At 48.9% G+C, this 14,030-nt stretch overlaps 1 protein-coding gene across 1 annotated transcript; it reads right to left on the bottom strand.

Moving 5' to 3' along the window:
- Window positions 1-2,946: 2,946 nt before the first annotated feature.
- On the bottom strand, window positions 2,947-13,903 carry LOC134336606 (uncharacterized). Its single transcript, XM_063030933.1, has 2 exons — window positions 10,398-13,903; window positions 2,947-3,499 (listed from the first exon to the last, which is right to left on the bottom strand). The coding sequence occupies exons 1-2, from the start codon at window positions 11,392-11,394 to the stop codon at window positions 3,453-3,455; spliced, it is 1,044 nt and encodes a 347-aa protein (XP_062887003.1). The 5' UTR covers window positions 11,395-13,903; the 3' UTR covers window positions 2,947-3,452.
- Window positions 13,904-14,030: the final 127 nt, after the last annotated feature.

Genomic DNA, 14,030 nt, shown 5'->3' on the forward strand with positions numbered 1-14,030 from the left:
CAGGGACCCAATCACAGACCAAGTACTGTGCACGCTGTGATATTTACCGAGTAGCAAATCCAGAGGGGTAACAAAGTCATCAGCCCTGCGGCTGTCCATCTCAAGCTCCCCTCCACTCTCTGTCGCATTCATCCCACCTTCCATGTGTCCCACATCAAGCCTTTCATAAGCCACCCCCTGTGTCCTGTCTCCAAACCCCACCCCACGGCTCATCGATGGGTCAGAGGCCTTCACGGTGCATCAACTGCTGGACTTCGTCGCCGAGGCCGTGGCCTCCAGTACCTTGTGGACTGGGAGGGCTACGGTCCTGAGGAGAGGTGCTGGGTCCCCGCCCATAATTCTTGGACCCCTCGCTCATCAGGGACTTTCATCACCAGCACCCAGCTCTACCTGCTGTGATGCCAGGAGGCCTCTGTAGAGGGGTGGTACTGTCAGTACCTCCAGTTGAACATTGTCTTTTTGTGTATTTTTCCCCTAGCCGTCAGTCTGTGGTTTTGTATTGCCATGTGCTCCTGTCCCTGATCCTGCTCTGCTCTGGCCCCTGTATTACTGAGTACTCTCCCTCTCACCTGTTTCTCATTATTACCTGTTTTGCTGCCACTTCTGTCTCATTGTGCTCCACCTATCATCTGCCTCTCAGCTCCTAAACTCAATCCCATGATTGATGAAGGCCAATGCACCGTATGCTTTCTTAACCACAGAGTCAACCTGCACAGCAGCCTTGAGTGTCCTAGGGACTCGGACCCTCAGATCCCATGCCTCCTTACTTTCTTAATAAGCCTTGCATGGGGTACCTTGTCAAATGCCTTGCTGAAACCACTACATCTACTGCTCTACCTTCAACATGTTTAGTCACATCCTCAAAAAATTCAATAAGGCAACCTGCCTTTGACAAAGCTATGCTGACTATTCCTAATCATATTATGCCTCTCCAAATGTTCATAAATCCTGCCTCTCAGGATCTTCTCCATCTCAGAGGTCAATGGCGCAATCATATGGATGATGAGGCGGTAGGGAAGTGGCCCAGGACTTGCTGAATACAGCCTTGAGGTCCATGTATTCAGGAGGGATGGCACTAAGGTCCAGAAATTCCTCAAGGGGATCTGGGCTTGGAGACAAGGGAGGCAGTGAGAGTGACAGAATGGGCTCCAGCCTACAATCTTGTGACTGAGCCAGTCAATTTGGGTTGTGTTTAACTAACCAGGGATGACCCAGGACAATGGGAGCTTGAAGAGAGTCAATAACATAAAGGGTTAACTGTTCATGATGGTTGCCAGATAAGCTGAGACTCACCAGGGCCAGGACATGGGTGATGTTAGCCAGTCTCTGACCATTCAAGGACTTGGCCACCAATGGTGACTGGCGAGCAGACACAGGTAACCCACACTGGGCAGCCAAGCCGAAACTGATAAAACACCCCTCTGCACCAGAATCGACCAAGATGGAGACTACTCGCCGTTGGTCACCCCACTCCAGAGAAGCAGGTATGAGAGTGAGTGGCGTTGAGGAGGGCCGGACAGGGATCACACTCACCAGTACTCCTCGTCCTACTGGTGAGCGTTTGGCTTTTACTGGGCAGGTGGAGAAGAAGCTGTCTGGTTGGCCACAGTACAGACAGGAATAGGTGCTGATTCTCCTTTGTCTTTCAGTCGGCATCAGGCGGGTACGGTCAACATGCATAGCTTCGGGCTCTGGAACAGGAATTGTAGATGGAGGCAAATGGCAGGGCAGTGTAGACTGATGAGGAGCTTGGAACTCACCCAGTGCCCCCAGAGACGCTCTGGGACCCCTCCCTCTGTGGTGCTGCTGAAGGCGAACATCATTATGGATAGCCAAATCCACCAGGGCTCTAAAGGTGGCAGAAAGGTCCTGGGTGACCAGCTCATCTTTTTGATGTCTTCGGAGAGGCCATTGAGGAAGGTGTGGTGCTGTGGTTCCGAGTTCCAGCCACTGGAGGTGGCTAGGGCCCAGAACATTATGGCGTTATCTGACACAGATCTGCGCCCCTGGTGCATGTGCAGCATTTCACGGGCAGCCTCTCTCCCATGTTTGGAGCAATCAAACGCTTTTTTCATCTCCTCAGAAAATAACTGAAAACTGATGCAGAAAGGTGAGCCTGCCTCCCAGACAGCTGTACCCCATTCTCTTCCCCAATCGGACAGTTGAGTGATGACGTAGGCCACCTTGGCTCAATCAGTCGGAAAGGTTGTTGGTTGCAATTCAAAAACGAGGGTGCACTGGGAAAGAAAAGAGCGGCAGGTACCAGGCTCACCTGAGTACTTTTCTAGAGGAGGCAGTTGGAGCTCAGCTCCGGGAAGAGTTAGCGAGAACACAGAGGGCCAGGCAGAAGATGCAGTCGCAGAATGTTGATGGGTGCTCTGGGACAGCTGGAGTGACCGAGTCTGGGCCACAAGATCGGCTACATTGGCAGAAAACAACTCCACTGCCCTGAACATGGAGTCCAGCTGGTTCTGGTGTCTCCCCAGCACCACACCCTGTCATTACAGGACAGCTCTCAGATGACCAGGGTCTACTGGATCCATTCTGGCCAGATTATTCTGTCAGGGCACTAAAGCAGGGACCCAATCACAGACCAAGTACTGTACACACTGATATTTACTGAATAGCAAATCCAGAGGGGCAACGAGCCAGCATCAAGGTTCAGGCAGAGATCAAAAATTCCAGAGAAATCTAAAAACTAGAATCGGGAAACAGGCAGAGTCGATATTCAGACAGACGGAGTTCAGATACGAATACTGGAAAGGCTCAGGAAAATTCACCAGCACAATCTGGCAACAAATAAGTGAAAACACAGGACTGAAATACACTGAGCAATAAACAGAGAGGCAGGTGATAGGTGGAGCACAATGAGACACAAGTGCCAGCAAAACAGGTAATAATGAGAAACAGGTGAGAGGTGGAGTACTCAGTAACACAGGGGCCGGAGTAGAGCAGGAGCGGGGATAGGAGCACATGGGGCATGAAAACAAACAAGAGCACATGGCAATACAAAACCACAGACTGACAGTTAGGGGGAAACACACAAAAAGACAGAGTTTAACTGGAGGTACTGACACACCAGTCGCCCTCCACCAGCAGCCCATTCCCTGTACTGTCATTCCCCAAATCATCTTTCTGAAGTACTTCCTGTACCTGTTCTGCAAAAATTCGCACTAAACCCAAATACCTTGATGCTGCATCCACCACTACTCCGAGTCTATTGGATTTATTTCCTCCCTTTGCTGTTCGATTGACCACAGCAGACAGAAACGTAACAAAATCTATTTTTTTAAGAATCAATCACTCACCAGATGTTTCACCTCCCTCACTCCTCACTCCATGACCTTCCTCCATCCGAATCCCAGTCTTTGTTTTAACCCGACACTGAACAACAGATGTAGAGGGATCAAGTCTTTTCACAGCTTCAGCATAAGAAATATTATGCACTAACTTCACCTTCTCACAACACGCTGGAGGAACTCAGCAAGTTGGGCAGCATCTGTGGAAAAGATCAGTCGGCGTTTCAAGCCGGAACCCTTCGTCAGGACTGAAGAGGGAAGGGGCAGAGGCCCTATAAGGAAGGTGGGGGGAGGGTGGGAAGGAGAAGGCTGGTAGGTTCCAGGTGAAAAACCAGTAAGGAGAAAGATAAAAGGGTTGGGGAGGGGAAGCAGGGAGGTGATAGGCAGGAAAAGTGAAGAAGGAATAGGGGAAATGGGTAATAGAAGGAGGTGGAACCATGAGGGAGGCGATATGCAGCTGGGGGAGGGGGCAGAGAGAAATAGGGATAGAGGAAGGGAGGGGGAGGGAAGTTGGAGAATTCTATGTTCATACCAAGGGGCTGGAGACTACCTAGATGGTATATGAGGTGTTGCTCCTCCAACCTGAGTTTAGCTTCATCATGGCAGTAGAGAAGGCCACGTATGAGAGTCAAAGTCTGTCCCGAGCCTTTGTGGCCCATCAGGCGGGTGCTTATGCCGGTTTCTGTGGCATGAAGCGACTGAGAGTACGAGACTCATGTGGGTGGACTGGAGCAGTGTGCAGTTAAGTGCCCTGGCCAAGACATGAACCCATGACCTTCAGATCGTGAGCCCAACACCCTAACCACTTGGCCACACCCACTTCAACTCTGCTTCCCATTCCCACTCGGATATGTCCATACCCGGCCTCCTCTACTGCCATGATGACGCTAAACTTAGGTTGGAGGACCAACACCTCATATACCGTCTGAGTAGTCTCCAGCCCCTTGGTATGAACATAGAATTCTCCAACTTCCGGTAATTCCCTCCCCCTCCCTTCCCCTATCCCTATTTCACTCTGCCCCCTCCCCCAGCTGACTACTACATCCGTCATGGTTCCGCGTCCTTCTAAAACCCATTGTACTTTCCCCTATTCCTTCTTCACCTTTCCTGCCTATCCCCTCCCTGCTTCTCCTCCCCGACCCCTTTAGCTTTCCCCTTACTAGTTTTTCACCTGGAACCTACCAGCCTTCTCCTTCCCACCCTCCCCCCACCTTCTTTATGGGGCCTCTGCCCCTTCCCCCTTCAGTCCTGACGAAAGGTTCCAGCCCGAAATATTGACTCATCGTTTCCACGGATGCTGCCCAACCTGCTAAGTTCCTTCAGCGTGTTGTGAGTGTTGCTTTGACCCCAGCATCTGCAGATTATTTTGTGTTAACTTCACCTTCTGAATTCCCCGAGTATTTGTAAAATAAGGCATCCCTAATAAGCAGCACTATCAGCATCCACATAGTTGCAGCAACTTCACAACTCCCATATTCAGGTTCACTTCTACATTTTGCGGATCGCAATCTCCCCTGCAAGAACAAGTCCCACTGGTTGGCATTTAAAAACACTGCGATGGTGGAGGGTCATACAATCTGGCCGAATAACGGATGCAAAGTCTTCATTTTCAGTAACTTCTCCTGTTGTTTTGAATCAGCACATGTAATCTACACCCTACCTTTGCTGAGATTTAATGCTGATTTTACTTTAACAATTCCTTCTGAGTAGCATTTGTCAATCCAACCGGGTGAGATTTTTGTCACAATTAGATACCAAAGTAATTATCATCGATAGCATCTTCCTAATGGATATACATCCTATCGAAAGGACAGACAGGTTGGCAGAGGGGGTGGGGTGGCTCTGTTGGTGAGGGGGGGGGACATGGAATCAGGAGATGTAGAGTCAGTATGGATAGAACTGAGAAACTATAGGGGCAAAAATACCCTGAAGGGAGTTATCTACAGGCCCCCAAACAGTAGCCTGGATATAGGGTGCAAGTTAAATCAAGAGTTAGAATTGGCATGTCGCAAAGGTAATACTCACAACACGCTGGAGGAACTCAGCAGGTCGGACAGTATCTGTGGAAACGATCAGTCAACATTTCAGGCCCGAACCCTTCGTCAGGACTGAAGAGGGAAGGGGCAGAGGCCCTACAAAGAAGGAGGGGGGAGGGTGGGAGGGAGAAGGCTGGTAGGTTCCAGATGAAAAACCAGTAAGGGGAAAGATAAAGGGGTCGGGGAGGGGAAGCAGGGAGGTGATAGGAAAGGTGAAGAAGGAATAGGGGAAAGCACAATGGGTAGCAGAAGGAGGCAGAACCATGAGGGAGGTGATAGACAGCTGGGGGAGGGGGCAGAGTGAAACTGGGTTGGGGGAAGGGAGGGGGAGGGAATTACCAGAAGTTGGAGAATTCTATGTTCATACCAAGGGGCTGGAGACTACCTAGACGGTATATGAGGTGTTGCTCCTCCAACCCGAGTTTAGCCTCATCATGGCAGTAGAGGAGGCCATGTATGGACATATCCGAATGGGAATGGGAAGCAGAGTTGAAGTGGATGGCAACCAGGAGATCCTGTCTGTTGTGCTCGACGAAGCGGTCCCCCAATCTGCGTCGGGTTTCACTGATGGGAGCACCGGATGCAATAGATGACCCCAACAGATTCACAAGTGAAGTGTTGTCTCACCTGGAAGGACTGTTTGGCGCCCTGAATGGTGGCAAGAGATGAGGTGTAGGGACAAGTGTAGCATTTCACTTACAGGGATAAGTGTTGGGTGGGAGATCCGTGCGGAGGGACCAATCCTTGCAGAAAGCGGAGAGGGGTGGAGAGGGAAAGATGTGCTTAGTCGTGGGGTCCTGTTGAAGGTGGCAGAAGTTGCAGAGGATAATGTGCTGGATCTGGAGGCTTGTGGGGTGGTAGGTGAGGACAAGGGGAACTCTGTCCCTGTTGTGGTGACGGGAGGATGGGTTGAGGGCCGAAGTGCGGGAAATGGAGAAGATGTGGGTGAGGGTATCATTGATGACAGCAGAAGGGAAACCACGATCCTTAAAGAAAGAGGACATTTGAGATGTCCTGGAATGGAAAGCCTCATCCTGGGAGCAGATGCGGCGGAGACGGAGGAACTGGGAATAGGGAATGGCATTTTTGCATGTGGCGGGGTGGGAAGAGGTATAGTTGAGGTAGTTATGAGAGTCAGTGGGCTTGTAGAAGATGTCAGTGGACAGTCTGTCTCCAGAGATGGAGACCGAGAGATCGAGAAAGGGGAGAGAAGTGTCCGAGATAGACCAGGTGAGTTTGAGGGCGGGGTGGAAGTTTGACGTTAATGTAGTGAAGGAAAAGTTGGAGAGCAGTACCAGTACAAGTTTGAAACACAGACTGTTCCACATAACCAATGAAGAGGCAGGCATAGCTGGGGCCCATGCGTGTGCCCATAGCTACACCCTTGGTCTGAAGAAAGTGGGAAGAGCCAAAAGAGAAGTTATTAAGTGTGAGTACCAGTTCCACCAACCGCAGGAGGGTAGTGGTAGTGGGGAACTGGTGAGGTCTATTGTCCAGAAAGTAGCGGAGGGCTTTGAGGCCTTCTTGATGGGGAATGGAGGTGTATAAGGATTGGACATCCATAGTGAAAATGTAGCGTTTGGGACCGGGGAATTGGAAGTTATTGAAGAGGTGGAGGGCATGGGATGTATCCCGGATGTAGGTGGGGAGGGAGTGAACTATGGGTGACAAAATGGAGTCCAGGTAGGCAGATACAAGTTTGGTGAGACAGGAGCAGGCAGAAACTATGGGTCTACTGGGACAGTCAGGCTTGTGGATCTTGGGGAGGAGGTAAAACCGAGCGGTACGGGGTGTGGGAATTATGAGTTTAGTGGCTGAGGATGGAAGGTCTCTAGAGTTGTTAAGGGTGGTGATGGTACGGGAGACAATGGTTTGATGTTTTTTGGTGGGGTTGTGTTCCAGGGGTATATATATAGAATATATAGAATAGTACAGCACAGTACAGGCCCTTCGGCCCACAATGTTGTGCCGACCCTCAAACCCTGCCTCCCATATAAGCCCCCACCTTAGATTCCTCCACATACCTGTCTAGTAGTCTCTTAAACTTCACTAGTGTATCTGCCTCCACCACTGACTCAGGCAGTGCATTCCATGTACCAACCACTCTCTGAGTAAAAAACCTTCCTCTAATATCCCCCTTGAACTTTCCACCCCTTACCTTAAAGCCATGTCCTCTTGTATTGAGCAGTGGTGCCCTGGGGAAGGGGCGCTGGCTATCCACTCTATCTATTCCTCTTATCTTGTACACCTCTATCATGTCTCCTCTCATCCTCCTTCTCTCCAAAGAGTAAAGCCCTAGCTCCCTTAATCTCTGATCATAATGCATACTTTCTAAACCAGGCAGCATCCTGGTAAATCTCCTCTGTACCCTTTCCAATGCTTCCACATCCTTCCTATAGTGAGGTGACCAGAACTGGACATAGTACTCCAAGTGTGGCCTAACCAGAGTTTTATAGAGCTGCATCATTACACCGCGACTCTTAAACTCTATCCCTCGACTTATGAAAGCTAACACCCCATAAGCTTTTTAACTACCCTATCCATCTGTGAGGCAACTTTCAGGGATCTGTGGACATGTACCCCGATATCCCTCTGCTCCTCCACACTACCAAGTATCCTGCCATTTACTTTGTACTCTGCCTTGGAGTTTGCCCTTCCAAAGTGTACCACCTCACACTTCTCCGGGTTGAACTCCATCTGCCACTTCTCAGCCCACTTCTGCATCCTATCAATGTCTCTTGCAATCTTTGACAATCCTCTACACTGTCTACAACACCACCAACCTTTGCGTCGTCTGCAAACTTGCCCACCCACCCTTCTACCCCCACATCCAGGTCGTTAATAAAAATCACGAAAAGTAGAGGTCCCAGAACAGATCCTTGTGGGACACCACTAGTCACAATCCTCCAATCTGAATGTACTCCCTCCACCACCACCCTCTGCCTTCTGCAGGCAAGCCAATTCTGAATTCACCTGGCCAAACTTCCCTGGATCCCATGCCTTCTAACTTTCTGAATAAGCCTACCTTGTCAAATGCTTTACTAAAATCCATATAGATCACATCCAGGGCACTACCCTCATCTATATGCCTGGTCACCTCCTCAAAGAACTCTATCAGGCTTGTTAGACACGATCTGCCCTTCACAAAGCCATGCTGACTGTCCCTGATCAGACCATGATTCTCTAAATGCCTATAGATCCTATCCTATCTCTAAGAATCTTTCCAACAGCTTTCCCACCACAGACGTATGGCTCACTGGTCTATTATTACCCAGACTATCCCTACTACCTTTTTTGAACAACGGAACAACATTCGCCTCCCTCCAATCCTCTGGTACCATTCCTGTGGACAACGAGGACATAAAGATCCTAGCCAGAGGCTCAGCAATCTCTTCTCTCGCTTCGTGGAGCATCCTGGGGAATATTCCGTCAGGCCCCGGGGACTTATCTGTCCTAATGTATTTTAACAACTCCAACACCTCTTCTCCCTTAATATCAACATGCTCCGGAACATCAACCTCACTCATATTGTCCTCACCATCATCAAGTTCCCTCTCATTGGTGAATACCGATGAGAAGTATTCATTGAGGACCTCGCTCACTTCCACAGCCTCCAGGCACATCTTCCCACCTTTATCTCTAATCCGTCCTACATTCTTTCCTGTCATCCTTTTTTTCTTCACATAATTGAAGAATGCCTTGGGGTTTTCCTTTACCCTACTCGCCAAGGCCTTCTCATGCCCCCTTCTTGCTCTTCTCAGCCCCTTCTTAAGCTCCTTTCTTGCTTCCCTATATTCCTCAATAGACCCATCTGATCCTTGCTTCCTAAACCTCATGTATGCTGCCTTCTTCCACCTGACTAGATTTTCCACCTCACTTGTCACCCATGGTTCCTTCTTTATCTTCCTCACCGGGACGAATTTATCCCTTACATCCCGCAAGAGATCTCTAAACATCGACCACATGTCCATAGTACATTTCCCTGCAAAAACATCATCCCAATTCACACCCGCAAGTTCTAGCCTTATAGCCTCATAATTTGCCTTTCCCCAGTTAAAAATTTTCCTGTCTTCTTTGATTCTATCCTTTTCCAGGATAATTATAAAGGCCAGGGAGTGGTGGTCACTGTCCCCCAGATGCTCACCCACTGAGAGATCTGTGACCTGACCCGGTTCATTACCTAGTACTAGATCTAGTATGGCATTCCCCCTGGTCGGCCTGTCCAGATACTATGACAGGAATCCATCCTGGACACACTTAACAAATTCTGCCCCATCTAAACCCTTGGAACTAATCAGGTGCCAATCAATATTAGGGAAGTTAAAGTAACCCATGATAACAACCCTGTTATTTTTGCACCTTTCCAAAATCTGCCTCCCAATCTGCTCCTTGGTATCTCTGCTGCTACCAGGGGGCCTATAGAATACCCCCAGTAGAGTAACTGCTCCCTTCCTGTTCCTGACTTCCACCCATATTGACTCAAAAGAGGATCCTGCTACATTACCCACCCTTTCTGTAGCTGTAATAGTATCCCTGACCAGTAATGCCACCCCTCCTCCCCCTTTTCCGCCCTCTCTATCCCTTTTAAAGCACTGAAATCCAGGAATATTGAGAATCCATTCCTGCCCTGGTGCCAGCCACTACATCATAATTCCATGTATGTATCCAAGCTCTCAGTTCATCACCTTTGTTCCTGATGCTTCTTGCATTGAGGTACACACATTTCAGCCCTTCTACCTTACTGTCCTTACACCATTTATTCTGCTTCTCTTTCCTCAAAACCTCTCTGTATGTTAGATCTGGCTGTACTCCATGCACTTCTTTCACTGCTCTATCGCTCTGGGTCCCATTCTCCTCGCAAATTAGTTTAAACCCTCCCGAACCATGCTAGCAAACCTACCTGCAAGAATATTGCTCCCCCTCGAGTTCAGGTGCAACCCATCCAATCTGTACAGGTCCCACCTTCCCCAGAAGAGATCCCAATGATCTAAAAATCTAAAACCCTGCTCCCTGCACCAACTCCTCAGCCACGCATTCAACTGCCATCTCCTCCAATTCTTACCATCTCTGTCACGTAGCACTGGCAGCAATCCTGAGAACGTCACCCTTGAGGTCCTGTTCTTCAGCCTTCTGCCGAATTCCCGAAACTCACACTTCAGGACCTCATCCCTCTTCGTGCCTATGTCATTGGTCCCAACATGTATCACGACTTCTGGTTGCTTTCCCTCTTGAACCAGGATGTCGTGCACCCGGTCAGAGACATCCCGGACCCTGGCACCCGGGAGGCAACAAACCATGCGAGTGTCCTTCTCACGTCCACAAAATCTCCTGTCTGCTTCCCTGAGTATGGAGTCTCCAATGACGACAGCTCTCCTCTTCTCCGTCCCACCCTTCTGCACCACTGGGTCAGACTCAGTGCCGGAGGCCCTGCCACCGTGGCTCACACCTGGTCGGTCGTCCCTGCCAGTAGTATCCAGGACGGTAAACTTATTATTCAGGGGAATGGCTACAGGGGTACTCTGCACTACCTGTCTGCTCACCTTTGCTTTCCCCCCTTTGACTGTTACCCAACGACCTGCTTCCGACAGCCTAGGTGTGACTACCTCCCTGTAGCTCTCATCTATGACTGCCTCATTCTCCCTTATGAGTCGAAGATCATCCAGCTGCTGCTCCAGATTCCATACACGGTCTTCCAGATCGCCCAGCCGTATGCACTTCTGGCAGATGTGACTCTGCGGGAGAGGGGAGTTCCCCCAAGACTGCCACATCTCACATGAGAGGCACATCACTGTCTCAGGAGACATTGTAAAAACTAACTGCGAGCTAGCTTGTCCTCCGCCTCTTCTCGTCGAAGCCTCTTGTAAGTAAGAGGAGGTGTCAGAATGCTGCTGTTTCACCTCAGTGAGGTTGAGGTTCGTCTGCCAGACTACTACAGCACCACCTTTGTCAGCGTGTTTGATGGTGAGGTTGGGATTACTGCGGAGAGAGTGGAAGGCAGTGCGTTCAGAGGGAGTGAGGTTGGAACAGGACAGTGGTGAAGTTATGGGGGATTTCAACATGCAGGTAGACTGGGAAAATCAGATTGGTACTGGACCCCAAGAAAGGGAGTTTGTGGAATGCCTCAGAGATGGATTCTTAGAGCAGCTTGTATTAGAGTCTACCAGGGAGAAGGCAATTCTGGATTTAGTGTTGTGTAATGAGCCAGATTTGATAAGGAAACTCGAGGTAAAGGAGCCATTAGGAGGTAGTGACCATAATATGGTAAGTTTTAATCTACAATTTGAGAGGGAGAAGGGAAAATCAGAAGTGTCAGTATTACAGTTGAACAAAGGGGACTATGGACCCATGAGGGAGGAGCTGGCCAAAGTTGACTGGCAAGATACCATAGCAGGGATGACAGTGGAACAACAATGGCAGGTATTTCTGGGAATAATACAGAAGGTGCAGGATCAGTTCATTCCAAAGAGGAAGAAAGATTCTAAGGGGAGTAAGGGGCGACCGAGGATGACAAGGGAAGTCAAGGACAGTATAAAAATAAAAGAGAGGAACTATAACATAGCAAGGATGAGCAGAAAGCCAGAGGATTGGAGACTTTTAAGGAGCAACAGAAGATAACTAAAAAGGCAATACGGGGGGAAAAGATGAGGTATGAAGATAAGCTAGTCAAGAATATAAAGGAGGATAGTAAAAGCTTCTTTAGGTATGTGAAGAGGAAAAAATTAGTTAAGACCAAAGTTGGGCCCTTGAAGACAGAAACGGGTGAAATTATTATGGGGAACTGAAATGACAGACGAGCTGAACAGGTACTTTGGATCTGTCTTCACTAGGGAAGACACAAACAACCTCCCAGATGTAATCGTGGCTAGAGGACCTAGGGTAACGGAGGAACTGAAGGAAATTCGCATTAGGCAGAAAATGGTGTTGGATAAACTGATGGGACTGAAGGCTTATAATTCCCCAGGGCCTGATGGTCTGCATCCCAGGGTACTTAAGGAGGTGGCCCTAGAAATCGTGGACGCATTGGTAATCATTTTCCAATGTTCTATAGATTCAGGATCAGTTCCTGCAGATCGGAGAGTAGCTAATGTTATCCCACTTTTTAAGAAAGGAGGGAGAGAGAAAACAGGCAATTATAGACCAGTTAGTCTGACATCAGTGGTGGGGAAGATGCTGGAGTCAATTATACAAGATGAAATAGTGGCATATTTGGATAGCTGTAGCAGGATAGGTCCAAGTCAGCATAGATTTACGAAGGGGAAATCATGCTTGACTAAATCTTCTGGAATTTTTTGAGGATGTAACTACGAAAATGGACATGGGAAAGCCAGTGGATATAGTGTACCTGGACTTTCCGAAAGCCTTTGATAAGGTCCTACATAGGAGGTTAGTGGGCAAAATGAGAGCACATGGTATTGGGGGTAGGGTACTGACATGGATAGAAAATTCGCTGGCAGACAGGAAACAAAGCGTAGGGGTTAACTAGTCCTTTTCAGAATAGCAGGCGGTGACTAGTAGAGTACCGCAAGGCTCAGTGCTGGGACCGCAGCTATTTACAATATACATTAATTACTTAGATGAAGGGATTAAAAGTAACATTAGCAAATGAGAATGCAGGGTGACTTGGACAGGTTGGGTGAGTGGGCAGATGCAGTTTAATGTGGATAAATGTGAGGTTATCCACTTTGGTGGCAAGAACAGGAAGGCAGATTACTATCTGAACGGTGTCAAGTTAGGAAAACGGGAAGTACAACGAGATCTGGTTGTCCTTGTTCATCAGTCACTGAAAGTAAGCATGCAGTGAAGAAAGCTAATGGCATGTTGGCCTTCATAACAAGGGGAGTTGAGTGTAGGAACAAAGATGTCCTTCTGCAGTCGTACAGGGCCCTGGTGAGTCCCCACCTGGAGTATTGCGTGTAGTTTTAGTCTCCAAATTTGAAGAAGGACATTCTTGCTATGGAGGGAGTGCAGCGTAGGTTCACTGGGTTAATTCCAGGGATGGCAGGAATGTCATATGTTGAAAGATTGGAGTGACTGGGCTTGTATACACTGGAATTTAGAAGGATGAGAGGGGATCTGATTTAAATATATAAGATTATTAAGGGATTGGACACGCTAGAGGCAGAAACATGTTCCCGATGTTGGGCGAGTCCAGAACCAGAGGCCACAGTTTAAGAATAAGGGGTAGGCCATTTAGAACGGAGTTGAGGAAAAACTTTTTCACCCAGAGAGTTGCGGTTCTGTGGAATGCTCTGCCTCAGAAGGCAGTGGAGGCCAATTCTCTGGATTCTTTCAAGAAAGAGTTACATTGAGCTCTTAAGGATAGCGGAGTGAAGGGATATGGGGAGAAGGTAGGAACAGGGATGATCAGCCATGATCACAGTGAACGGCGGTGCTAGCTCGAAGGGCTGAATGGCCTACTCCTGTACCTGTTGTCTAATGCCCTTCAGCGGGCGACCCTCCACATCCGAATCCGTTCCCCTCCCCGACTCATTTTCCTTTTATTTCTTGCCAAAATCCATTCCATACCATCGTTTAACTCCCCGTCTGAATTTCAGGCCATATGCTCCCTTTAATCACATTACGGGGACAAACCACCCGTCCCCGTAACTCTTGCCATTGGGACTACAATGCCCAGAACACCCTCCAAACCCACGCATGCGTAATCCGCCCGTCTTCCTGTTGCTGTTCCGACTTC

This window comes from Mobula hypostoma, chromosome 22 (assembly GCF_963921235.1).
Source record: "Mobula hypostoma chromosome 22, sMobHyp1.1, whole genome shotgun sequence".
Taxonomy (NCBI): Eukaryota; Metazoa; Chordata; class Chondrichthyes; order Myliobatiformes; family Myliobatidae; genus Mobula; species Mobula hypostoma.

What these genes read in the sequence shown, in the direction of transcription:
- LOC134336606 (XM_063030933.1), bottom strand. Translation starts at nt 11,394, where the DNA reads ATGTTGAAATCCCCCATAACTTCACCACTGTCCTGTTCCAACCTCACT. An exon ending in AGTGCTACGTGACAGAGATG is followed by an intron (nt 3,500 to 10,397) that starts GTAAGAATTGGA and finishes TCTTTTCCACAG; the next exon opens with ATGCTGCCCAACTTGCTGAG.